This window comes from Herpailurus yagouaroundi, unplaced genomic scaffold (assembly GCF_014898765.1).
Source record: "Herpailurus yagouaroundi ecotype Mexico unplaced genomic scaffold, PumYag 184, whole genome shotgun sequence".
NCBI classification, from domain to species: Eukaryota; Metazoa; Chordata; class Mammalia; order Carnivora; family Felidae; genus Herpailurus; species Herpailurus yagouaroundi.
In genome coordinates, this window is record NW_024412415.1 from 29,839,277 (window position 1) to 29,866,752 (window position 27,476).

A 27,476-nucleotide genomic window follows, 5' to 3' on the forward strand; every position below is an offset into this window, starting at 1 on the left:
TTACTTTGGATGACTTTTTATTTTGCATTTCATATATTATCCAGCTTCACATTCTCACAGGATCAGCAATTACAACAGCCACCTCGTCTCCCAAGTCTGAAAACGGCAAGACAGCCACACAGCTGCGGCCAAAGGCAAAAGCACTGATGTGCTCATGAAACAAAAAAATTGCACAATTTTTTTTCCTTCATTTTTCTGAAACTAACGCCTGAAACAAAGGCTCATTGCTGGAGAACGGAAACCCTTTTTTTCTTCATGCCTCAAACTAAACATTAAACTTATCTGACAAGGCGAACAAGGTCTCTTTAATAATTAATTGCACACACACACGAAAAATCCTTTATGATGCATAAATATTTTGTTACACAGGGTACAAAAATACTTTCACTTTTTGGTTGGTTTTGAAGTACGGAAAGAATGAGGAGCAGGGCAGGGGTGGGGTGCGCTGTGGAGAGGTAAGCAAAATGGGCAGAGAAAGGATTTTCTTAGCAGTTGTTGGCCCCTCTGAGGAGGACGCAGAGGACCCGGACTTGAAATGAAAAAGAAAACACTATCTCTGTCGGGTGGTGGCTGCTGTTCTGCCTGGAAGCGCGTGGGGGTGGTGGGGGTGCCAGGCTGCAGGACCGCAGGGCGGGGCGAGCTGCAGGGCTGGTCCTCACTGAGACAGGGGCTGCAGGGGAGGGTGTGCACAGAGGGACCCGGAATGATGGACCATTGGTGGCCAGGACCTGTTGCTATGGTGACACAATGTGAGAACAAACTGGACACTCACATATACACAAATTTAAGTGTCTTAATTCATGCCAGAAAACATGCAAAATTAAATGCCTCGTTTCTCTGAGGTGGAGCTGTGGAAGCAAGTCTGGACCCAGGGGGTCAGGCCTTGCTCAGTCCCAGTGAGACCTCCGGCCTGGGGCTGGGGGTCCCTGCAAGAAGGCCCCTGAATCCTCCCGGGAGGCCTTGGCGAGGGGCTCTGGGGAAGGACAGGCCTGAGGAAGAGGAGAAAGGAAACAGGAAGCAGTCCACTGAGTCAGGCTTAAAATTCACAGTCTTTGGAGGGAAGCAGCAGCTCTCCACAGGCCGCCTGGGGGCAGTGGAAGCTCAGAGCGGCTTCCTCCCCAGCGGGGCAGGGGCTTCAAGCTGCGGTGACAAGACCTGGAGGGAGGGGAGAGAGGTGGCCGTGAGCAGAGGTGAGGGACTAGAGATGAACCCAGGCTTCGCCCTTGTGAGGAGGCTGCAAGATGGATGGCAGGGGGTGTCGGTGGGAGGAGAAGGGGAAAAACCAGCCAGAGTGCCCTAGCACGCAAGTCCAGGTGGACGCCTAGCACCAGTGAGCTCTCCGGCTCAGGCAGAGGGAGGAACCATGGCCCTGCAGTAAGCCAGGCTCTAGAACACTTATCCTGGGCCTCTGGGCCAGCACTTACTGAAGAACTAACAGAACTGACGATATTTCCATCCTTGCTGGGTGGTATCAGAGGAAGGGTACCAGCGCACCTGCAAGAGAAGCCAACGTCAGGAGCTAGCTGTGCAGTCCCTTCTCTTGACTGGGGAGTCTTCAGTGTCCCTGCTGGAGTCCTGGTTCTGTCACTGACTGGCAGACGCCGGGCCACTTACTCACCTCTAGGCATCAGTTTCTTCATCCTGAAAATGGGAGAGCGCCACCTGACCTGCCTCCTCCGCAGGGTTGAGGTTCAAATGAGAGAATCGTTACCAAGGTGTTTTATGCTCCACTGAGCCCAACTGTACCAGGTGGACTTTTGGCAGTGGGGGTGCTGGTCAGCATTCTGCCCTTCCCCCTTGACTTGAAGAGTGTAGAATTTCTGACGTTAGGAGCATGAACCTAATACATTTTTGCTCAGTTTCCTTCTGTCTCAGTGCCCTCACCCAAATACAGGACAGAGATGATGAAGTCACAGGGTGTCCGTGAGGATCAGGTGAGACACAATGTACAAACACTTTAGAAACCAAAGTTGCTGTGGTCTCTAAGGGGTAGGACTCCTGTCCTTGTAGGATTCTCTAAGGAAGTCATGGCTGAGACCCAGCTGATGCTTCCATCCTTTTCCATCCCTCTTGTTCCCTCCATTATCAGCCTCCCAGGTCTACAGATTTGTAACCCACCAGCTGAGGCCTCCAATGGGGGCCTGGCAGCTGTCTCAGCCCTGGCCCTTCAGAGCAGTAGCCCCTAAGCAGGATTCCCAGAGACGGGTCAGGAAATCATACGCCCTCCCTTTCTAGGCACAGCCTCCCCATGGGTCTGGGCAGCAAGCTATGCTGGGTGCCAAGCCAAGACTGCAGGAAGGCCACCTGCCCCAGTTATAGACAGCATGTCTGCCCCAGCCTAATCCATGGCTGCCTGGGATCAGCGGGGGAACACAGCATCACAAGACCTTGAATGAGGGGTAAGGGGAAGAATGCCCAGGGAGGGGAGTCCGGGGTCCCCTCAGGAAAGGAAGGGATGGCACACCAAGAGCCAATGTAGAAAACAAGTAGCAGCTGGGCCCACAGACAACTAGCTTGACAGTGTGGTAGTTGGACTCAGTTACCCACTTGGCTGCCTGGAATCCCCGCCTCTGTAAGCGGAGAAGATGTCAAGTAATGTCAGGTCATCTGCGGGCTGATGGAAGCTTCCTGAGAACATACTCCTGTGTCTCCTCCAAATCTTACATGTTTTGTACACCCCAGGACTCTGCTCACCACATGCTCAACAGCAAGCAGAAGCTGGTTACCCTAAAATGCCAGGACACTTGGCATATAGCAGAAGCAGGTCCTAGGCTACCTAATCAATGCCAGAATCTTCCCTGGGCTCCAAGGATGTGGCACTGCTCTCACCAGGACACCGTGGACGCGGGCTGCTAGAACCACCTTGATTAAGCACCATATCACACAGAATAGGAGATCAAGTGCCTCTTCTTGCCTTTGAGCTGTCCAGCCTCAGAAGCCACTATTTTCTCTCCTGCTGCCTCAACATCTGGAAGCAGTTCCCTCCACTCCTGGCTAACAGCCAAGTGGGAGGCCAAGTGGGAGGAAGCCTCTCCTCCCCTTTGCTGAGCTGTGGGATGCACTCCCACCTGGAAGCGTGGCTGGACATAAGAGCTCATTCCGTAAGAGAGGGACAATAAGGAAACCAGCATGTGGCTACCAGATAAGCTTGTGGCCCACTCCAGCTCAGGGAATCCCCCGGTGGACCCTGACCACCACCCCTCAGCTGGCTTCCAGCTGGAGCAGCCCCGTGACAAGAGACCCTGACAGGTGAGGTGCCTTGTAGGGCTGGACAAGATGCAAATGTTGGTTAGTGTGGGAAGGGCTCGGAGGCTTCTGACTCTCACCACTGGGGAAGCCAGCGGCTGCTTAAGGGGCTCCCTCGGCAAGCCTGCTTCATGGGGTCCCCCACTCCCTCCATTAGGTGCTGTGACTCAGTCTCCAAAGCAGCAGCTTTCCCCCCAGCCTGAGATGAGCCACTACCCCTTTGGGGAAGAAGTAGAGGAAAACCTGTATTTCTGAGCTCGGGATGCATGTACCATCCCAGTGGACAGAACATACGTGAGGGGCTGCCTTTCCATTTCCTCAGACACAGGTAGAGGCTGGCAGTCAGGGTCCTCTAAAGAAGTGCTGTCCCTTCCTGCCCCAGCTCAGAACAGGAGACACCCCCAAGGCCCAGGGATCAGGGCCAGCACATCAGGGAGTGAGTGAGCAGCCCACTCTCAAGGCCTCCAGTTGTTCATAGGGATCTGGGGGTCCTGAGAAGCCACCGCACAGGGACAGGCCCATGGGCATCTGGAATGACCAGGCTCCAAGAAGGGCAGCATCAAAACAAGGGAGGGGGGCAGGGCACATGAACTCCATCCTCTCTCAGATCTTGGGACTAACTGAGAAGATAGACCAAGAGGTGGAGAAAGGAATAAATCCACATGGGAAGAAATATGAATAGCCAATAAATATGGGAGCCTCACTCATCAGAAAGTCAATTAAAGGAACATTCAGGTTGCCAAGTCTACACTGTGACCTTGTAACAGTTCTAGGAATTTATGATAAGGAAAACCAGCAGGACAGGTACCCAGGGAGGGGTGAACAAGGGCGTCCAAGGCAGCACAGCCTATTGGTAGCAGAAAATTGTGTAACAACCTAATTTACCATCAATAGGGAGCTGGACACACTTATACAAAGGTGGGCTTGCCAGGCATCCAAATGTAGATCTACATTTACTGATGGGAAACAATGTCCTAATATTTAAGTTTTAAACAGATTAAATGTGTAACTTTTATAAAAGCCACCTGGGTGGCTCAGTCGGTTAAGTGCCCAACTTTGCTCAGGTCATGATCTCACGGCTCACGGGTTTGAGCCCCGCGTCGGGCTCTGTGCTGACAGCTCAGAGCCTGCAGCCTGCTTCGGATTCTGTGTCTCCCTCTCTGCCCCTCACCTGCTCATGTTCTGTCTCTCCCTCTTTCAAAAATAAACAAACATTAAAAAAAAAAAAAAAAAAAAAGATCCACATCTATGGATTTATTTATACACGCACACCCAACTATCTACTAACCCTATGGACTAAAACTAACTATTTTCGGGGGAGCAGGATAATAAGCAAAGGGAAAAGAGAATCTTACTATCTCCATTATACAGATAAGAAAATGGAGGCAAGGGAGTTCATGTAATAGGAAGGTCATTAGCAAGCGGTGAGCCAGTGTTAAAGAGGGGGAAAAGAGCCCCGGTCAAAGATCCCCACCATCCTCAGGTTGAAGTGGAAAATGAAGTCAAGTCTGGAAGGACTCTGGGATGCAAGGGGACACAGAGAATTCCCACTTTTAGGCATGTGCCAGACCCCATGCCATCTACACCTCTTGTGTGCCTCATCCTCTTAAAAGAGAAGTTTCTATCAAGAGGACCAGAAGGTTGAAGAGTACCTGGGTGGCTCAGTTGGTTAAGCTTCTGCTTTTTGGTTTCAGCTCAGGTCATGATCTCATGGTTCGTGAGTTCGAGCCCCGCACCAGGGTCTGCTCTGACAACGTGGAGCTCACCTGGGATTCTCCCTCTCCCTCTGCCCCTCCCCTGCTTGCTCTCTCAAAATAAATAAATAAACTTAAAAAAAAAAAAAAAAAAAAAAAGAGGACCAGAAGGCTGAGCAATATGGCCTCATGCTAGACAGAGCAGGACTAAGCCATCTCCAATGCCCCTCCTGTAGGTCTGGGCCCCACGGCCACATACGGATGCCTTGGCTGAGGCTGAGCTAGTGGCAAAAGGCATGCAGTCAGGGTGTGTATGTTGGGACACAGAAAGGAAGGACTGCTTTTCATCCCCTCTTTCTACTACCTTCTCTCCAAGTCACCTCCTTGCTCATAGGCCCAGAATCAGTTCTGTTGTTCCTCTGGGTTCAGAATAATGCCCTCAGGATGAACAGCATCCACTTCTGGGCAGCACTGTCAGGGGGCAGGGAAGGAGCTCTTGGAAGGAAAAGACACAAATGCTATTACTGCATTTGGTTCGGGCAGTGCATTCTACTGTTGTGGAGACGGACATCCAGAGAAGTCCAGTAGCTGGGACAGAACTAGTTACTACCTCGTCCAATCTCTTGTTGCTAGCCTGCCTCCCGACAAATGTCATTAGCCTTCGAGGTGGGCTTTATCCCCATCCCAGGGAGTCCAGAAACAGGGACTGAGACACAATGAGGCCTCCAGCCTCGGAGAGGACCCTGGGGGCACGAGATAATAGTGATATTAAATAATAACCATGATAACTGGCACTTCTCTAGCATTCCCTCTATGCTAATATCAGAAAAACAAATGCCTACAAAGTAGGTATGATTATCACCATTCCAAAGAAATTGAGACAGAGAGGTTAAGTAACTTGCCCAAGGTCATAGAGGTGTTGGAAGAGCCAGGATTTGGACTGAGGCAGCTGGACCGGAGTTGGGCAGCCACTGGGCAGGGACAGGGTGGGAGGGAGGAAGCTAGAAAGGAAGAAAACAGGAGGGCACATAGCCCTGCAGTATGGAATTTAAGGACAGGAAGTAGCGTGCCCCTTTCAGCCAGCTGGAGGAGCTACCCCAAGAACGGCAGAGGCACCTCTGCTTATTAACTTGACATACTATCTCTGGTTCCCAACCTCTGCCTCACCATTGTCATGGCCAAGCATCTTGGAGCAGACAGGGTAGAACCCTCTCCACCTCATCTTGATTGCCCTCTCATTTTACAGATGAGGACACACACAGAGGCCCAAAGGTGAAGTCACTTGCAAAAGATCAGGTAGCGAAATGGTTGCACAGCTAGGATTGGAGCAAAGCGCCCGGCAAGGCCTCATAGGGCTGCTGCAGTGAAACTCCCTGCGTGGCCAGGAGCACTACTGCCAGCCTCCTGCACTCCACCAGGTCACGGAGGACGAGGACAGTCTCCTGGGCTCACCCGCTCTTTGCCCACCACAGAACCTGGTTTGTGGTAAATACCCAATCATTTCCCTCTGGGGGATGATCTTTACCACCTTCCTATCCCCTATCAATTTTCTAGCTGCCTGTGGTGCACAGCTGGGGAACAGTGCCAAGTTTAACCACACTTCTGCCCTCAGTACAATCTAAAGCGGCCATGGCCAAGGGGACCTCCCCTGATGGGGGAAAACAGCTTGCTAGGGTAGTAGGCGGGGAGTCTGTACCTTCCACCTCAGAACTGAGTAGATCCAGATGTCACTAAGCCCTTCAGAGGACCTGACATAGACACACACTGAGCCCCCCGCCTTGGGCAGAGCACCCAAGCCCTCCCACCTTGGCTTCTGGTTCCTGTGAACTCTCTCTTCCTGGCTTCTTATATCCTGTTCTTCCTCGTGCCCTACTGCCCTGGAAAGGCGACCTCCATCAACAGCAAAGCTCGCCCGGCCAGGTCGCTCTTCCCAAGGCTCAGCTCTTGCTCACTCTACTGATCACAGGCCAAAGTGGGCTTGCCATCACTCCTCAGCCCCCTTGTGCTGCCTGGTGGCACTTTGTCCATACACCTGGCAGTGCCTCCTGTTACTGCACCAGGGAGGTCCGGGCCAGAACGGACCGTGGCTCACTGGCCTCGGGCACCTGGTATGGCACTCGGTGAGTGGCCCAGCACTAACCTCCCCAACTCTCCCCTAGAAGTGCTCATTCCCTCTTTCCCGCCATCCCTGCACAGGTTCACCATGGAGAGTGTCTAGGCTTCATGAAAACAAGCACTAACACTCACTGAGCACTCCGTGCTCCAGGTGTGGGGGGGCCTGTGGTGCCGGCCCTTCACAGGTGTTAACATCTAATTCTCTCAACAACCCTGACGCAGATAATACTGTGCTCATTCTTCTAGATAGTAAAAAAGTCAGGAATTTTTAAGTGCTTTCTGAAGTTAGTAAAGACCAGAGAGGCAGAGGCAGGCGGCCTGGCTCCACAGAGCACACTCGGGTTGGGATCTGAATTGTGGCTGTCACCACAGGCAGAACACAGTATGGCACCCGCCTGCACATGTTCGGTGGGTGGTGGGACCATGGCTGCGTCTCTCTCACACTCACATTCTGCCTCAGATCCCCGATGTAGCCTCACAGCTAATCCTCTCCCTCTCCTCTGTCTGATCCGAAGCCCTAAAGAGAATGTCGTGGGAGACGGCAGTTCTGCAGCTCTAGAGGCATGAGTGGCCCTGTGGCCATTCAGGAACAAAGTCTGGCCAGCTTAGGAGCCTCCTTCATCTTCTCCCCGCCTCTCCCCCAGAGGGGCTTACCTGAGCATGTAGGGCGGCAGCGGCAGCAGCAGTGGCAGCTGGGTAGGTGAATGCAGCGTGTGAGATGGCTGGGGTCAGCTCTGTGGTGTACAGAGGGTAGGGGGCCCAGGCCTCTGGGGATGCGGGGATCAGAGCAGCCCCCATAAGGTCATCTACAATGGGAGACAACAGCCCCCATTGTCAGAACACTGGTCTCCCCTTCCACTACTATTCCAAACAGAGAAGGGGACCTATCACTACAGTTGAAGCATAAGCTCCCTACTCAGGCCAGACTTCCCTCAAGGACCGAAAGACCAGGGGAGAAAAAAGCCACGTTAACTTGGCCTGGCATGGTGAGCATCCTATCTGCTTTAAGAAGCCCTCAGACGAGGGGTGCCTGAGTGGCTCAGTCGGTTAAGCGTCCGACTTCAGCTCAGGTCATGATATCACGGTTCATGAGTTTGAGCCCTGCATTAGGCTCTGTGCTGACAGCTAGGAGCCTGGAGCCTGCTTCAGATTGTGTGTCTCCCTCTCTCCCTGCCCCTCCCCGGCTCACGCTCTGTCTCTCTCTCAAAAATAAACAAACATTAAGAAAATAATAAATAAATAATAACTCATGCTCTTAAAAAAAAAAAAAAAAAAGAAAAAGAAGAAGCCCTTAGATGGGCTTCTGCCCATCTCAACCAAGAAAAATCAGAGAAGGCTTCAGAGAAGTTGGGCAATGCTGACAGCTCAGGAGCTCAGTCTGTCCGCAGCCTAACAAAGGCTACAAGGGGAGGAAGGAAGCATGGAACCCGCAGAGACAGGTGGCTGTGGATACAAGAAGCCTCCTGGAAAGGACTGACTCCCTCAGTGAGAATCTCAACAACTTCCCTCTGTTTGCAACTGCACTCAGGCCCCTTGCCTGGGGCAAGTAAAAGGACAGCAGACAATAGGTGGACAGCAGATGATAGCTCTGAGTACCACTCACAGGGGTCCCGTGCAATGAAGTGTGCTCCTAGGGCGGGGTGAGCGTTGGTAGGATTTGGTGTAGCCATTAGCTTGTTCTTGGCCATCTTGGTGTTGGCTTTGGCAAACTCTAGCCTCAGGGTCTGCGGGTTCTCAGGATCAAAGCGAATACCCTACAAGAGAAGGGAAGGGAAGGAAAGGAAGGAAAAGACTTTACTTTGTAGGACTCAGACAGTCTGTCCACTGCAACAGGTACAGAAGGGCCCCAGAAATGATCTTGCCTAAAAGACTCACACATGCAGGGGCCAAGACAGACGACACACTGCTTGGACCTTGTGAGTAGTGGTGTTTGAAAGACAAAGCAGCTAGGGACTTTGCCTCAGATGTTGGGGGATTAAGGTATATCTGTAGGCCCTTTTTAGTGGCATGGAGTGGGGGAAAGTTTGTAAAAGATAGAACAGGAATACTCGTTGTCTAGAGATCTGTGGGTCAGAGAAAGCCTTGTCTACTCACATTCAATGCATTCTTGGCTGCTTCTGCTCCTGCTCGGCTGTCAAAGATCACAAAACCAACAGGCTAGTAGGAGAAAGAGAGAACATCCTCATATCTCTCCCAACATTCCATTTTCCCCTCAAAAATAAAACAAAGCAAAACCAAAAAACAAAAACAACTTCTTGCCTATATCCTATGTTCAGCTAGAACAGAAGTTTCTCATGCACCCAAAGTCTCCCATCCAGGTACTACATTGTGGGAAATGATTCCAATACAGCTTTATCCCACTGCATTAAACATCACCCTCTTGGTAAATCTTTTTTTTTTAATGCACGCAAGTAATTAAGTTCCAGTGTTTTCGCCAGCAAGAAAGGGGGCACCAATGTATTAAGGACATGGGAAGGCCCCAGGTTTGGTAAAGGGGCAACAGGTTGAAAGCTTCTCAAAAACCAGAGAGGGAGGACCAGAAGCTGACTGGTAAGGAGAGGGGACCTGTGGAGGTCGCTCTTTCATCAGTTCAGAACAGAAACAAGATGAGAAAAAGCAGGTCTCAGCTGCCAAATGCCTCAAGATGAGGAAAAGGTAGCAGGCTCAGCTCCAAGCTCAGTGGTCGGTCTGGGCTGGGAGGAAAAAAAAAAAAAAAAACTTTGGAGAGAAATTACCTGTCTCGATGTGAGTTTGATCAGGGACCCTTCATACCCCTGCAGAGAGAGGTGGTTATCACAGGGAAGGTCAGAAGCCTGTTGTGCTAGCCCAGCCACCCATGATGTCAGCCCCCCTTTCTCCATCAGTGCTTGCCTGCATCATTCTCACACCACTCCCACCACGTGTCCACCACCCTGACCTCCACCAGTGTTGAGCGCCCTCTGCCCTTGTGTTCTGTATCACATGGTGTAGCACACGATGTGGGCATCATGTGGTAGCGTTCATCATTTCGTGCGTAAATTCCCACTTGCTCCGCTAACTTGTAATGTGGAAGCACAGACCCCACCTTTTTAAAGTTTTCTCAAAACTTGAACTGAAAAGACTACACCGAATCTCAAAGATTCCTTATATGGCAAAGCCTACTGAGATTCTCTCTTGTTTCCACTTTGCAGATGAGGAATGAGAGGCTCAGAAGGGCTAAGCAATCGACGAAAGCAACATGTGAATTAACACAACCAGGACAGAGAGCTGGGTCTGCGATCAGTTTCTGACACACTGCCCTCTGCCTTCCTGCTGCCCAATCCAGGTCGGATTCACTCCTGATGCTTCCCCTCCATCCTAGGCTCTGCCTGTGGGTGGCTGGGTCCAGACTCACCTTGAACGGCCTGAAGAGCAGGTAGAGTTCTCTGGGTTTAATGTCCACAGGGAGGCCACTGACGAATAGTGTTCGGACCTGGTGACAGAGACCACAGTAGACAGGGATGATAGCTCTTCCTCCAGGAAGGAACTAAAATCCTTCCAGAGTTTAAGGAGGAAATCTGTATTTCCTGGGCTTCCTTTGGAGGCCAAGGCAAATGAACGCTCAGAGTTTCATAGTACTTAACTTTTCAGAGCCCTTTCTGTACCCTTTCCTTTCTCTACATTCATCCTGCAGTTGACTCAACAAGCACCTGCTAACCACCTCTGTACACAGACTGAGCTGAAGAGCTGCAAGAGGGGAGAGCCCTGTGTCATAAGCACACAGATCAAGGATCCTTTTTCAGATCACGGATTCCTGAGACTTGAAGAAAGCTATGGTGTCTTACCCCCAAGAATATACAAGTCAAAACATATATATTTTTCAGAAGATACAAATGGACCCCAGATTGAGAGTCTCTGCCTAGTCTAGAGAAGAGGCAAGGATGTAAATGGATAGTAAGCCGTATACCACACTACACCTGGAGTGATTTCAACAGAAGGCCTGGCGTGTTCACATCCATCTCCTAGTGCTTTCTACGCTAGATGTAAGCTCTTCGATGGCAGGGAATATGTTGTATGTTTGCCTCTATGCCCAGGTCTTAGCATGGTGCTGTATTAAATGTTTACTGAATAAGAGACCTGGTTAAGGAGTCAGAGATGGAACAATTATGCTGGGTTTTGAAGAAGAAGTACGATCTTACTGGCTTCTCAAGTGAGGCAGATAGTGCTATAAGTTATGAGCCTTGCCCTCAACATGGTTACAAGCTGATGGGAAAGCCAAAGCTAGACACCAGGTGTCCATCCTGTGACTCCAACCAAACCCGACCTCCTGAACTGTGGGTGAGGTCCTTAAGAGGGTTGGCAGACACTCTAAGTTATTACTGCTAGTTAAATGCTGCTGGCACCAGATGCTCAACTATCAAGGCCAGATCAGCCAATAATTATAATGGGGAGGGAGGATTTCCCATCGTTTAGATCCCTTAGAAATATATATTAAAACCGTAGCTAAGTTGTGAAAAATCCAAACGAAGAGAGCTTCCCTATACACTTGACACCTGATTTCAAGTCTCTTTTTTTAAAAATTTTTTAAAATGTTTGTTTATTTATTTAAAGAGAGCAAGCCGGGAAGGGGCAGGGAGAGAGAGGGTAGAGAGAGAATCCCAAGCAGGGTTTGTACTGTCAGCACAGAGCCTGACAAGGGACTGGAACTCACGAACCCGAGATCATGACCTGAGCCAAAATCCCACGAGGTCATGCCCTGAGCCGAAATCAAGAGTCAGACACTTAACGGACTGAGTCACCCAGGCGCCCCTCAAGTCTCATTTCATACCACCAAGCAAGCCAAGCATAGATCTTCTGAACTCACCCCTGCCAGTATAAGAAAAAGCTCATGCGCCTCAGCCTGCCTCCCTGCCCTGTGGCCTTTCCTGATACCATTTAGATGCCCTACCTACAATGGGCCACATTCCCTTCTTCAGAGGCACCAAAAAACGTGCTCCATATTCCAGTGATGGCCTGCCAAACCCACGCGACAGCCTTTTCAAAGTCAGTGGCTTGAATCAGGAGCCTGGGCAGCTAGGCAAAGCTACACCCAATGCAGGCAGGCAGGCAGGCAGGCGGGCCGACAGGCACAGACACCCCCACCACTCTACCTCTGCCCAGTCAGCACACAGATCTGAACAACAGAGCCAGGAATGGCAAAGGCAACCACCCCCAACCAGTGTCACCAGCCCCACCCACACAAGAATGAGCCCAGCACGTGGCTAATAAAGAATGGATGAGGACAAGCTTCTTCTCTTGCGTGGGTTTTTGCCAAGAGGCATACCAAGCAGGATCCTTTGCCATTTAGGACGCATCTTCCCCCTTTGGTCATGCCTTTCCCTCACCAGACACGCCTCTGCTTCCAGGCCTGGGGTGAAGATTCTGCACATTTCACAGGCCTTGGCAGCTCGCATTGCTGTACACACAGTTCTCGAGCATGGCCCTGTTGCCAGAAGCACCTGGGAAAAACTGGACAGCCCGAGCTCCAGGGTAGCGTAAACCCAGCTCCTGGGCTCCAGAGAGCAACAGTCCTCTACACCCCTGCCCGTTGATGAAAGAACCTTTAATTTACACGCATACCACCAAACAGAAGTGACCTATCTGGGTCATGCAGCAAACCCAGGTCTCCTGACTACTCATCCAGGCTGCTTTTGGGTGCCAGAACATGGGCACTCAGCCCACCCCCCGAAGATGGACTCAAAGAGCGCAAGCCAGCCAGGGCCCTGCTGGAAGAACCTGGATCAGTGCTACTCCCTCCGCCCCGGGACGTGGCTTTGGTCAAAGATGTGGAGCCAGAGCCGCCCCCACAGAAACCTCTGCCTCAGTTCTCCCCAGGGGCCACCCATTTCACCCAGGCTAATTTTAAACCCTTCCTCAAATGGCTCCTTTCTGACCAGACCTCCCCAGAGGCCCCCTTAAATAGCAAGTTCTCAGCACAAAATTTCCTACACGGGCTGGGGGTGGGGTTGAGGGTGAGTATAGGGGAGCTTTCCCTCATTCCCAGTTAGGATCCTTGTTTCCAACCTTCCTGCTGGGCCAGATGACCTTTTTCCTCTGGCTCCATGTTTTAGGTTCTCAAGTGTCCAAAATGCTACAATGCAGAGCTACCACCCTGTCCCTGGCCACCTCTCAGGGAATAAGCTGAGGTCAGGCAGTTATGGATTAGGTGGGAGGTCCCTTTCTGCCAGGTCACAGGAAGCCTAACCTGAATACTCTTCTTGGTTCTCACTTGACCTTGGTTGCCCTGGAAGATGATGTGCCCTCTGCCTATCCCCTTGTGCAAACAGGGAAACTAAGGCCCAGATAGGGAGCATGCAGCTTAGGAGCTGAGCTGGATAAGATCCAGGGACCCTGACTTAGTCATCTATGCCATCAGCAATCCACCTTGCTGTGGGGACAGAAAGAATGGTACCCGGGTGGCCTCGCTGGCCCCATGGGTGGGTAAAGAACTGCCACTGTTCATTCAGTAGCCAGTCCCTTCCCCAGGCACTTGTTTAGGATGCCAGCTGGAGTAATGGGGGAAGAATAAGAAGAAGCCAGCAAACCAGAGGTGGCAGGATGTATAACCTTAGCAGGCTGGTCAACTACATGTGGAGAGGACAAGAGGTTGCAGAGCCCACCCTCCCTCCCGCTCCCAACCCCATCAGGTCCTGCCCCAGCCCCAGCCCCAACTATTCCAGGCCCCAGACAAGCACCCACACAGGCCTGCCTCAGGCAGCTGCTTGTGCTGCCCCTCAGCACTCCCCTTCCCCTTCCTCACTCCTTTTTTTTTTTTTTAAGTTTATTTATTTACTTTGAGAGAGAGAGAGAGAGAGAGAGAGAGAGAGAGAGAGAGAGAGAAAATCCCAAGCAAGCTCCACGCTGTCAGCATGGAGCCCAACTCGGGGCTCGAACTCATGAAACCACAAGATCATGACCTGAGCTGAAATCAAGAGTCAGATGCTTAACAGATGCTTAACCGACTGAGCCACCCAGGCACCCGTCCCCTTCCACATTCCTTAACTAAAGGGCACTCATCTTGTGGATTCCTCTATTTCTTCACTCCCCTTTCCTTCCTCAGAAGTCTTATGGGGACAGGACCCCCTGCCTTACATCGTTCCCACAATCTGAACTTACCCCTCCACCTGAACTGTATAAAACCCCAGAGACAGGAGCCAAATCTTAAAACTTTCCTATCAACCAAGGTACCTAGAGTCAGGCCCCAGCACTTGAGATGCCCCCCATCTCTATGCACCTCAGCCCCCCAAAGGAGAAATTCCCAGCCATAGACAGATGTGGCCCAGCAGGGCAAGGTGACACCACACATGGGGAAGAGAACAGGCTTCAGCTGGGTACACCAGAGTCTGTACCCTAGCTTTACGCTTGACTTAGGGAAGTGGTTTCACCTCTCCAAATCTCAGTTTCTTCATCTGTACAATGCAGATACCATCTACCTCCAGGATAAAGAGCTCACTTTATGCCCGGCATGTAGGAGAGGCTCAACAAAATACTGGTTCCCTTAGGGCTCCTGTAATCACAGCATTCACCTGCACAAAAACCTCCCTATCAGGTACCATGAGCCATTTATTTATAAGGTTGCCTAGTGAGTCTGGATTGGATCCAAGTCAGTCTGGAGCTGGGAATGCAGATGAGTCAACCTTAGGTAGTCACTGGATTCTTTAGTGTTCCTTCCTCTTCCCCAGGGAGGGAATGACCAAGGTGGAAGGCACCATGGAGACCAGCTAGTTCAACATCCTCATTTTGCAGATGAGAAAACTGAGTTTCAGAATAGGAAGGTGATAGAATAAGCTGATGGCACACTCAGGATTCTTTAGGGGACAGTAGGGACAGAGACACACAGTTACTTCTCCAAAGCCTTACAACTCCTGTGTCCCAGGCTGGCACTGGAGACCACTCCTTCCATGCCACTTACTGGAGCCAGTCTCATGGCCATAAGGTGCAACATTCAGGAAAGAGTTTGGGTACAGACAAGGATTCAGGCACCAGTTGCCTACTGATGCCAAGATAGAAAGATTAATCAAAGAACACACGGCCTGCCTACTCCACACGTTTAGTACAATAATTCAACACACACACACACACACACACACACACACACACACACACACACAAATGTGCTCAAGTATTTGAAGAAAACATAAGGGGTGGTTCACACAATCCCAGGCTGCTAGAAGGCACCAAACTTGTTTACCTGGGCCCTTCTCCTTCCATACACTTAACTCGTGAAGTGTCCAGACAACCCAAAGGGTTATACCCCACTCCCATCCTGAAACATGGAAAGCACTGCAATCCTTTTAAAACGGTCATCTTTAGGGGCACCTGGATGGCTCAGTTGGTTAAGCGTCTGACTTTGGCTCAGGTCATATCTCCCATGTCGGGCTCTGTGCTGACAGCTGGGAGGCTGGAGCCTGCTTCAGATTCTGTGTCTCCCTCTCTCTCTGCTCCTCCCCGACTCACACTCTGCCTCTCTCTCACAAAAATAAACATTATTAACAAACAAACAAATACTCATCTTTATGGCAAGTACCAGCAGACAGGGCTGGACCACAGTCACATCCTTAGCACAGGTGGAAGGTATGTCTGGAACAGTGTAGAGAAGATATTAGCGGAGAAATGGAAACAGTATGGAGAATCTTTAGAAGTCAGTGAAAGGGGCGCCTGGGTGGCTCAGTCGGTTAAGCGTCCGACTTCAGCTCAGGTCATGATCTCACGGTCCGTGAGTTCGAGCCCCGCGTCCAGCTCTGTGCTGACAGCTCAGAGTCTGGAGCCTGTTTCAGATTCTGGGTCTCCCTCTCTCTCTGACCCTTCCCTGTTCATGCTCTGTCTCTGTCTCAAAAATAAATAAACGTTAAAAAAAAAAAAAGAAGAAGTCAGTGAAAGAAGAAACATGCTGAGGAACAGCTTTTCTGGTGGAACCTGCTGGAAGCACCAGATTCAACATGGATTAAAGAACTGGCTAGAGAGATGTGCCCATACAGGTCACTGCAGACATGGCCATGCAGCCTTCATGATGGTCAGCAACAGACTCACCCACACTATAGATCCCAGCTAGCATCAGGTTTGCCTAGAGGAACCAAATGGCCTTTGGCACAACTGTGTCCCCCATTGAGTAGGTTTCGGACACTGGGCTGCTCTTCCTTTAGGCAAGTCCTGCTGCCTGTTCTTCCCCCAAGTTGCTGGGAGTGAAGGGGCTGGGGAGGTCTAGCCCCATCTGGTAAGTCCACACCACAGGCTATCACCGGTGGACAGACTTCCTGGGGTTGTCTAGGTCTTTGCTGTGTCTTCCTGGGCCCTTTTCCCACTAGCTAGTGCTGGACCATATATAGTGCCATGGAGGTGGGGGGCACTGCTCACCTCTTCCACAGGAGGCCCCTGAGCTCGCTCCCAGTGCTCCAGGGAAGAAGAAGAGAGGGCAGGACCTGGGGAACTTCCCTCACCCCCAGAATTACTCTTGAGGTCCCTGTGGAGGGAATGTTCCCTAGAAGAAGCCTCTCAACTCACTTTCTAACCCCAGCGTGATAGAGCACCCAGGCTCCCCAGACTCCCTGGCTCTTCTCCTCGGGCCTCATGCTGGAAATCTCTTTCTCCCTCTGTAGTCCTCCCCAGCCCAGAGTAAGATCACCTTCTAAAGAGAAGTAGGAAGAAGGACTCTGACAAACTCATTCTTATCTGTGTGTCTGTTGTTTTTCCTTTAGACAAACTGACATTTGTTTATAGATGTTCAGAAAAATGAAATCAAAAAGAAGGCTTTAAGAGCAAGGTGACAGTGACACCCACTGTATCAGCCTTATATATTTTTAACATTTACTTTATTTTAAAAAGTTATGGTTTCTGAGAAAGACAGAAAGAGACAGAGAGAGAGAGAGAATGTGAGTGGAGGAGAGACCGAGAGAGTGGGAGAGAGAAATCCCAAGCAGGCTCTGTGCTGTCAGCATAGAACCTAATGTGGGGCTCTCACTCATGAACCGTGAGATCATGACCTGAGTGGAGGAAACCAGTAGTCAGATGCTTAAATGACTGAGCCACCCAGACATCCCTATTTTATTTTAGAAAGAGAGTGCAAGCAGAGGAGGGGCAGATGAGAGGGGAGGGGGGAGGAGAGAGGGAGAGAGAGAGAAGAGAAGACATGAGAAGAGAAGAGAAGAATCTTAAGCAGGCTCCACATCCAGTGCGAAGTCCAATGTGGGCCTCATTCTCATGACTATGAGATCATGACCCAAGCCAAAATCAAGAGTTGGATGCTTAACTGACTGAGACACCCAGGCACCCCAGCATCAGCGTTACAGCACAAGTTCAGGCTTCTGTGGGAAAGGCTTCTAGGCAGGACTCATCCTCTATCAGTCCTGGTGGACATCTCTCCTGGTCCTTAACACTCATACAGGTAGACCTGTCATTCAGTGCCCCCAAGCCAGGCCAGCTCTCTAGTCAGTGGCTGCTCAGAGGGCTCCCTCCTCCCCAGGGCACACAGGGGACCCAGCTCACCTAGAGGTCCTGCAAGAATTACAGGAAGGGGGCTGCTGGGCTGCTGGGAGAAGGGGGTGGGTAACCTACACAGAGGAAAGCAGCCAAAAGCTTCCATGTGGCACAAGACTGGGGCGGCAGTCAGTGGGGGCCCTCCTCCAATAAAAGAGGACCCTGCGTTCAGACTGGGGCCTGGCCACTCTGCTCTCACAAGTGTGTGCCCTCTTCTGCAATGGGAGGGACAGTCCTGATGCCAAGGGCCCTGTAGCTCCAACTCGCCCCAACTTTTTGACACAAGACTCCCTTCACACTGAGCATTAAACATACAACTTCACAGTTAAGGGCGGCAGCAGGGTATTGTGACTGAGAGGACAGGTCCATAAGCATCAGATTTTGTTATGAGACAGAAAGGGTAAACACTGCTTTCAAAAACAGTGGAATGCTAATAGCTATTAAACCCTCTTATCCTTTAACTCTGAAGGACAAGCACAGCCTTCTTCAAAACCCCAGACTTAATCATTGCCAAGACCACACCCTGGACTTCAGGGACCACCCAGCCAGAGGACAGACTTTTCTCCACAAAGGATGCTGAGCTAGGAAAACAGTAGGGCCACCCCCCCCCACCTTTCCCCACCCCCAAATAAACACTACAGGCCCACTAGGAACACTCTGCCCTAGAAGACAGACTCCTGCCTTCCAGGCAAATCCCTGCCTCACGGGGCTGGGACACAGGAAGGACATGATTGGGAAAACTCGACTCTGGGCAATAGATACATCCTACCAAAGAGATAAAAATGACACTTGAAAATGGATTCTTTGCAGCAATCCTTTAGTATCTCTGAAAGTTGGAATTCAATCTGGAAAGGAAAAACTATTTCAATTGTCCATTCCATCAAATAGTTCAAGTGATGGGCTCACTTTGAATCCCCCCACCTACTCGATACTTATTGTGAGCTCTGGTGTCATCTGGATGGAAAACACCACTTAGGGAAGGGAGTGGGGGGAGAAGGGAAATCCAAAAAGGGAAAAACAAGCCTCTCATAAGCCACTCCCACATCCTTCCCTGACTCCCAGCCCTCTGAAGCAACCGAAATGCAGAATATTTGAGCTGGAAGAAACCTTATTTTTAGATAAGGTAAACCGACACCCAGGGGTCCAGTGAGTTGCTCGTGGTCACTGAGCATGTCAGAAGCAGCCCCAGGGTCCCCAGGTGCTAGTGAGTCAATGCTCCTTTGCAGACCTTAACCTTACACACCAACTTACTCAGACCCCAGTCAGGTCAGCCTTGGGCTCCTTGAAAATAAGTGGCCTTGGGGCACCTGGGTGGCTCAGTCATGATCTCACGGTTTGAGTTCAAGCCCCGAGTCGGGCTCTGTGCTGACAGCTCGGAGCCTGGAGCCTGCTTCAGATTCTGTGTCTCCCTCTCTCTCTGCCCCTCCCCCACACATGCTCTGTCTCTCAGAAATAAATAAACATTAAAGAAACATTTTTTTTTAATATATAAAAGAAAATTAGTGGCCTTTAGGCTCTGACCTAAGGGGCCAGAAACAGCCCCTTGCAGAAGGTTGATTCAGGGCGGGGGGTTTGGGGTATGCTACTGGATGATGCCATGGTTAGTTGTCAACAGCATTAAGTACAGGGAGGTGAAAGGCAAGACAGACAGCCAATTCCCAGCAGCTAAGTGGGAGCAGCCTTGTGTCCCACTGACTTGGAGGCAGGGGCTGGAACAGGGCCACACACATGCCTCAGACAGGGCAGTTGGGTGCATGTGGCCCCAGGAAGCCCCAAGTCCAAACGGAAGCCCAGGCCACCCCATCCTGACCAAGGGAGTTTTTGAGATGCAGCCTGCGTTACATACAGTTTATGGCTCTTCTGATACAAAGATGCTAAAGGTCCTTTCTAAGCTTGCACCAACCACCATCACACCCAGCTCTGCTCTGTCTTCTCCAAGGGGAAGAAACCCCATTGAGAATCAAGAAACTCGACTCTTGCTCAGCAAGAACCTGTTGATCAGACATGGAAACAAAACAACCATCAGGAAACCTGGGTAGAAGTCCTAGCCTGACCACCAGCAGGCAGGTGGCTTTGTGGCCTTCCTTTGGTGCCTGCCTCAACTGTAGAGGAAGGGTGCACTAGCCTCAGGGCCCTTCACATTCCACCTTGTAAGATACCGAGGAAGTAGGAAAAGGTGACTGAATCGCAGTATAAGACTTGGGCATTGTCCTCCTCCATCTGCTCGGAGCTGAAGCGCTTCCCTTCTGCCCACAAGAAGGCAAAGTGGTGAAAAAGGGAATAGAGAACAAAAGGGTGACAGAGCAGAAAGTCAGCAGCCAGGTCCTGGGCCAAGGTGGGCTTGGAGGTTTGGGAGGGGTCTCTGCGGGGCAATGTTGGGGTTGCCAAAAAGAAACCTCAGAGCAGTCTCCTACATATACCCCCCTGCCCAGAGATCTCAGAGGCCAGGGTTTTTTTCTTGTGTGCATGTGTATAGAGGGCAGGGTGGGGGATGGGTTCTGCCCAGGTCTCAGGCTTAAGCTTGGCACCAGCAGGTCGCTCTTACCCCTCCCGGGGAAAGAAGTCCCTCTGAGTGGGGCCACTTGACGAGAGGTGGATGGAATGTGGTGACATGGCCCGCAGACGCAGGACTTATAAGGGCTGAACAAGGACACAGGGAAAAAGAGCAAACAGATACAGCAAGACATTGGATGTGAATCGAGACACACGTTCCCAGAACCCCAGTGCTTCCCATGCTCCTTCCAAGGAGCTTTGGGCTGCTCAGCTCCCAGACTAGGACACTTCCCAGCTTCTAGCCTCCCTCCACATAGGACACCTCCAATGCCATTAGTCTGACCTGGTGTGAAGTCCCAGGCTTAGGATCTGTTCCACAGCGTTTTGCCTGCCCCTGCTAATTCCAGCCCCAAATCAAAGGGTGTGGCTCTCAGGACCCATTCTGGGCAGCACTTTGTGGTTTCCAGGTCTTTCATACCTACCATCTGGCACGTGAGCCTGGCAATCCTTTGATGTAACAGGCAAAGAAGTACTGGCCCATTTTACAGATGAAGAGCCAGCTCAGGGATTAGGTGTCTGGCCAGCCAGTGGCAGAGCCAGCAGTAAAATCCAGGTTGTCTGGGAACCTGAGGCACTTCCCCTATAGCCTGCAGTGTGTACTAGAGTCCAGACTGTGTGTGTATTAAGAATCAAGGGAACCAAGTTGGGATGGTAAGAAGTTCTCTAAAGGGTGGGACAGGGCTGGGTATGTAGAGAGTGTTAAATAAAATGGCTTCAGACCTAATGCTCCAAGCTACTTCTAGCCTCAGGAACAAAAGGCATAAACATCTTGGGAACACACCTGGTCAAAAGTCTGTTGTGAGTACCGGCCTACACCTCATTTACAGGGAACCAGATCTAACTGTGTGAACTGCACCGTGCAGACTCAGTGGCATGGCTGGGTGACTGCTTTCCATTTGGTTCCAGACAGTGCCAGGGGCCATGGTTTTCAGAGGCCACTCAAGTGGCAGGCTCACAGGGCCCCCAGCATGGAGGCCTGTTGGGCAAGGCTTCCTTCCCTTCTATGCCATCCACCTCCCCATCCCTCCTGGGGCTGTGGGGTCAGCCAGCGCAGATCTATCGCTTGTCCCAGTGCCTGGTAAGGTCTGCAGTTGTCCTCACTGAAACACACCAACCCATGCATCAAAGAGTTGGCCTGGGGGAATCTTACACCCCTTCCCCAGCTCTGAAATCAACACCTCCAACCCTTAAACCACCTTATGGTATTCCACTGTGAACATAGCACTGAGCCTACCACACCTGTATACTACCTGAAGGAAGCCGATGAAGCCTGAGAAGGGATGTTTCCTAACATAATGCTACACTGTTCAGGAATGGAAGCTGCTTCAAGGGCCTGTATTCTGGTTTGGAGCTCCTCAGTCACAAACATCCCAAGCTGTGCCTGGATATGGCCACAACCATACATCAAGAATGAGAACCAGTCTGGGCAGAAGTTCTTCACACAGCTTTCATTTCAACAAACATTCTCAAAAAAGGGCCTTAGATCCTGTTCCAGTAACCTCTCCTGACCACCTCCCACTCCACCAATAAAAGCCCAAACCCACTTGGGGAAGAAGTTGGCTAACCACAAAAGGGAACTAGGTACTCCAGACACTCATCCCATGGCCTGGTCCAGGTCAGGTTCTGTCCTTTCTCCCTGAGAGTCCCAGGCCTGTTCACAATTAAACAGGCAGCCTTGATGACTTCTGACAGCCAAGAGCCTCTGCTCAGTCAGCCGTAAATGACTAAAGGCCATGGCAGATAGACCTACACAGACCCTCCCACTACACACAGCCCTTGCTATACCCCAGAGGCCCCCAGCACAGATGGATCCACCAGTGGACTCTTCATGAAGGGAGGACCCCACCTGTCAGCCTTGGCACATCTCAGAGGTAACCACATTTTTTCCATCCAAGGATAGGATGGAGAAGCAGCGGAAAGAGGGAAGCCATGTTGTCCCTGGGCAGGGAGTAGATGGGGTTCTGGCATACAGAGCTTTGTGGACTATCTATATAGTTCTGGCCTCACAGCAGCATGGTTTCTGAAGTCTAGTGATGGGCTCTGCCCCACTGCCTCGTGGCTTTGCCAGGAGTGTGAGGACCCCTCTAAGGCAGCCATGGTCAGGGAACGGCAGAGAAACTAGCAGATGTCAGTGCTACCCAAAACCAATGGCCCGGCAGAGGCTGGGGGCCATTGGGTGGTACCAGAACCTAGCACTCTAGCTCAGCTCTGGGTAACCAGAGGTTGGAGGCCATGGAGCAGGAATCCAGCCCCCAGGCCAGGTGGGATGGACACCTATATCTCTCAGGACTGTCTGGAGCCCCAATGGGATAAATGGGTTAGAGGCCAGGAGAGCAAAAAGCGAGGCACCCGCACTTCAGGTCTTGACTCCACTCTGAGTACTCACCAGACCCTCTCTGGAGATGAGAACAAGAAGAAATCATTATGTCCAAATGTTCAATGGATTTAGAAGCTGGTTCCTACTGGGATAAGCTAGCCAGGCTGCCCATGAGCAGGGAAGGAGGAGAGGAGACCCAACGGAATGACCCACCCCCACAAAAATGACAGGCAGCTGCTTTAGAGTGGGTACCGTTTCCTATTTAAGATGTCCAAAGCATCAGGGTACCAGGGCAAGGGGGTGGGGTGGGGGAAGGAATGAAAGCAGTAAGCCCCTGCACAGGCAACAAGGGGTTGTATTGCCTGTAGGGAACTGAACAATAGTAAAATTGACTTGATCTCCTTTTATTATCACCCTGCACTGGCAATTCTAAATCCTGTCGGTGATAAAGATGCTCCTTCTACAAGGGCTGCCAGCTCCCATCACCCAGTCTTCAGACACCTATCCCAGCCCAAAGGGAACTAATCTGGAACAGCAGGACCCAGAGCTCAGGCCTCAAAAACTTTAGTTGCAGGATCTTTTTTCCCCCTATCCCCCAAACTCACCAAAACCCTAATATAAAACAAAACAGCAGATATAGTGAGTGTGTGGTTCAGAGCAAACTCTGGGTTCAAATCCCAACTTACCTACTAACTACATAAAAGTTATTTAACCTGTCTCAGATTCCTCATTTATAAAACAGTAATGACAATAATTCACAGTGCTGTTATTGTGCAAGTTCAAGGAGGTAAAAGGGTGAATTACTTCAGGTAATACCTGACTCAAACACTGTGTATGGGCTTACTACTACTAATCGGACAGCGTCTCTATTAGGTTATTTGAATAGAGAAGACACATGCACAACAACCCCCAGGGAGGAAGGCAGCCCAGCCTATAGCATCTGCCTGGATCTACCTGCTGGGACCCTGTGTCCAGGTAAATGCCCAGAAGTATAGACTCCTCCCTACCTTCATACCAAAAAAGAGCTTGCAGATACAGCATCAAGACGCCCCAGATTTTGTCAAAGTTTTTAATGGCAGAGAAAAGAGGAAGTGGCTGAGTCATATGCTGGGTCCCAGAATTCCTTCACCTTCATCTAGAGTGCAGAGACCTCTAGAGGACACACGGTGGACCCAGGGGTGTCCTGCCTGCAAGGAGCCACAATGGCCTAGATCCACTGGATGTTGTGGACAAGCAAAGATGGGAGTGGGAGGGCAGTAAGGGGCCAAGACCCTCCAGTCAAACTGTAGCCCCTTTGGCTGCCATTAATGCCTGCCTCTCTACAGTTTACCATTAGGCTGGCAAAAAAACTTCAACTCTTAGAAACTTGAACTCCACCCACCCAAGATTCCAAATACTACTTTCCTTAGCAGCCCCCCCACAATGAATAATTACTGTAACTTAGTATTACCTTGTACTATGAAATTAAAGTCTCCATTTTCAAAACAGACCATTTTCAAACCACATGTACCCCTCCCCAGAAACATTGTAACTCTCTAGCCATCCCTAAAGAATCACTAAGACAAGCTTGGGTCTGGGATTCTACAGCCTGACAGGCAAGCCTGTCCTGGGCTGTCTGACCTCACCTTCTGGAGTTCTAGCACCAGCTATGACCCGCCTGGGTTAAGGTAGAGGCTCTAGACTGAAAGGGACACTCAGTTCTTCCCCTGAAGACCCTCTCCTTAATTCTTCACTGCCCTCCTTAGCTTTCAAAGGGTAGGAGAGCTTCTAACACCTCTCCTTTCCAAGTGACAGAAAATGCCAATTTTCCCAACCATGCATGATCTCAGGCACTTCACAATGTGGCCCCCACTACTGCTGAAAGCTAGCAAACTCCTGGAAGTCATGTGGCTCCACGATCCACCTCTCACTTTTACACATGCTATTCCCTCTTCTTGGAATGCCTTCTGACCGGCACAAGTCTAAGAACCTCCTACTGAGCTACATCTCAGGGAGGGCTCACTTCTACCTTCTCAGTGGTACCACTGCATCACTTGGTGATGTCCCCTCATTTCACCACATCCCATTCCCTCCTGGCAAGTCCTTCTCACCTTCCAGTCTGTGATCTTTCACCTGGAATCCTGACCCCTGGTCCAGAAAAGGAACCTAATGCCTGTGATAGACACAAAGCCCCAGTGGGTAGGGTGGCCAAGCAGGAGGAGTCAAACCCATGCAAAGGAGCTTAAAATGAGGAGCCCCACTGATACCCCTTCTGGAACCACGAAAACATACCCCTTTCTCCAGAAACCTAACACCTTTAGAAATGAGTAGGGGGAGTAGGACTCTTTGGTTCTCTAGGCTTGCTTTACCTAATCTCCAACAGCCAGCCTGGGTTAGTCATGAAAGTAAACTACCACTGCTAACAGATTCCCCAGATGGTGGCTCCTGGGGGATGCAGAAATGACTGCCTAGGGGACATCGAAGCTAAAGGAAGGAATCCAGTTCCAGCTCAAACCAGCAATTCAAGATGGAACCTCAGTAGGAGAGATCTTGGCCCAGAGGGCTAATGAGGGGAGGGGGTTCATCCTTGCAATTACCTGGCCAGAGCAGACACTGGGCTCCAGGAGATTCCCAGAGCCTTTAGTTTTAGACTTCTATTAAACACAGGGCTGTGCCCCTCCATCAGCACACGGCAGCACTAGTGCTATAACCCACCTCTACCCGCAAGGAGAAGTTAACAGGGATTCCACTTCTTGAAGATTCTGCCCTCTCTCTCAGAACAGGCACTTAGAAAAAAAGTGACCAATACTTCAAATGCTTTAAGACTTTAGCTTGGCCACATGGTTCACCCTTCCCACTTCAAAGGGGTAAGTCTGAGGGTCAGCACAACCTCTTGGGTAAACTCCCTGTTGAAGTCAACCCTCTAGCATTAGCGGTATTCTGGGTCCTTGCCCAGCTTCACAGGAGATGGCTTCCCTCTCCCAGTTTCAACCCCCAGGAGGCCAAGCAGCGATCTGCCCCCCCCCCCCGCCCCCACAACACCAGCAACCCTGTCACCCTCCCCCCAACTCTCAGGTGAGATTCTGAACAACCAGGTGGCGTCAGGATGGGGTTAAGGTTCTCATCAGTGCCACGGGCCTGTCAGCATGTCAAGGTCCAAGGAGGACAGGGCCTTCAGGAGGCAAAACCACCCCACCGCTCTGGAGCCCACACAAAACTAGCGGACAAATGTCAGGCCCTCCCTTTCCACCCTTCAGAGTCAAGAGTTATATATTCCCCCACCCTCCCTCCCTCCCTAAAAAGTGAGATCTAGACCTAGATTCTCAAGATGCCATGCCATTGGTGGACTAGGGTTGGCAGCAGGCCTCTGAATTACTAAGAGTGGGAGCTGGTGGTGTGACCCTCCCACCATCCCTCCCACAGTGAGGAGCCCAGCCCAGCAGTGGGCCACTGCCGCCATTCTGCACCAAACCCAGAGCACGGTCAGCCGGCACCACCGCCACTACATTGGAGGGAGGTGAGGGAGGTCAGCGACACCAGCCTCCACCAGGGGATCTGCGGTTTCTCCCCCAGACCAAGGGGAAGGGAGCTCAGGGTGGATAACTGGCCCTTGGTTTCCTGGGCAAGAGCTTGCCAGGGCGCGGCAGGAAGGGTCTCCTAGCCTTGGAGTGACACAGCAGAGGCCAGAGGCCCCTGGAGAGAGATGCAAAGCCTGTCGTCCCCTTTCCGCATCAGTTTTTGTCTCTGTCGGCCCAGCTCCTGGTCTCCATTCGCCACCCTCAGCCTTAAGGCTTCCATTCACCACCTCATCATCACCCCTGCCACACACCCTCCCCGATTTCGCCATCCCATTAACCACACAGCTGCTGCTGATTCCACGAAGCCAAGCCGCCTCACACTCACTCCCTCCTCATACTTAGTACATGTCTGGTGGACAAGATAATGTCGCCTTTCCTTGCAGAATCCCACCCAGGCCAGCTCTGGGGTCCTGGATTGCCTGCTGGGGCAGAACCAGGGTGGAGGGGGGTGGCAGGGGAGAGGGAGAACCGGGAACGAAGTATCTTTAGGCATCTCTTTCTCAACTCTAATTAACTGCCCCGCTGACCTCTTTGCCAAAGCCCAGGTTCTGGGGCTGCAAGCAAAGCCCGTCCACCTCCCGTGACTACAGCTCAGTTACAGCGAACCAAGGTGCCGGGCAGCCGTCCCGGGCCTCCAAGGTCACCGGGAGGGGTCAGGGTGGAAAGTGCAAGAGGGTGAGGGTGCCGCCCGCCCTCGGTGCTAATCCCGCTCAGTTCCTTCCAGCAAAGGCGGGAGTCCCAGCAGTACCGGAGGAGCTCCTCGGGTAGCGGCCCGGGCCAAGAGTGGAGAACGAGGGACGCGCGGGCAGCAGGCGTGGGGCAGACGCCGAGCCGCTCGCCCACCACGGGACGCACGGACGGCGGCCGGCGCGCGGCCCGCCCCGAGCCCGGGAGGGCGGGGAGACAATGCCCGCCCGGCGGGGCAGTCCAGGCCGCGCGCCCCCGCCCGCCGGACACGGGCTGCTCCTCCCCGACCGAAGGGCAGCGGCGGGAAAGAGCCCCGAGCGATTGCCAGACCGGCCCCGCGCGGCGCGGGAGGCCCCGCGCGCCCTCTCCCCCGCCCTCCTCCGCGTGCACTTCACCCCAAGTCCCGGGGCCGCAGACCCACCTCTTCCTCCAGAGTGCCGCCGGAGCCCGAGCCCGTGCCGGTGCCCGTGCTGGTGCTGTGCTCGCCGTCCGGCTTCAGGTTGCTCATGGTGCGGGGGGTGGGGTGGGGGTGGCGAGGGGAAGGGAACGCTGAGGGCGAGCACGGCGCCCGGCCCCGGCGAGGAGGTGGGAAGGGGCGCGGTGAGCGGTGCGCTCCGGGAGTGCGGGGCGGAGTGGCGGTGGGGGGCGCACGGGGCGGTGAGAGGGGCAGCCGCCGCGTCAGGCTGGGGTCACATCAAGTTTGGCGGGTGCGGGATGTGGGGAGGGGGTGCGGCGGGGTCGGCTCCGGGAACCGGAGCCGAGCCCGAGCGGCCGCCGCCTCCGCCTTTTCACTGCGACCGGCGAGTGCGCCCGCGGCGGCGGCGGCGGCGGCGGCGG

General features: G+C 52.0%; 1 protein-coding gene and 1 long non-coding RNA gene across 4 annotated transcripts in view; one reads left to right on the top strand and one right to left on the bottom strand.

Moving 5' to 3' along the window:
• RBPMS2 (RNA binding protein, mRNA processing factor 2) lies at positions 1–27,470 on the bottom strand. 3 transcript variants are annotated; one of them, XM_040492964.1, is made up of 8 exons: positions 27,061–27,470; positions 10,429–10,506; positions 9,791–9,829; positions 9,150–9,212; positions 8,659–8,809; positions 7,710–7,861; positions 1,425–1,494; positions 1–1,155 (listed from the first exon to the last, which is right to left on the bottom strand). In XM_040492964.1, exons 1-7 carry the CDS (start codon positions 27,145–27,147, stop codon positions 1,432–1,434), a joined length of 633 nt encoding a protein of 210 aa, XP_040348898.1. In that variant the 5' UTR covers positions 27,148–27,470; the 3' UTR covers positions 1–1,155; positions 1,425–1,431. The 3 variants fall into 3 exon arrangements, with proteins under 3 accessions (XP_040348898.1, XP_040348899.1, XP_040348900.1); XM_040492965.1 differs by lacking the exon at positions 1,425–1,494; XM_040492966.1 differs by lacking the exons at positions 1–1,155; positions 1,425–1,494 and adding an exon at positions 1,513–1,641.
• The window catches only part of LOC121041834 (uncharacterized), a 2,618-nt gene continuing 2,035 nt past the window's right edge, over positions 26,894–27,476 (top strand). Inside the window, exon 1 of the long non-coding RNA XR_005795865.1 lies at positions 26,894–27,138. This is a non-coding gene — a long non-coding RNA (uncharacterized LOC121041834). The remainder of the gene's footprint in view (positions 27,139–27,476) is intronic.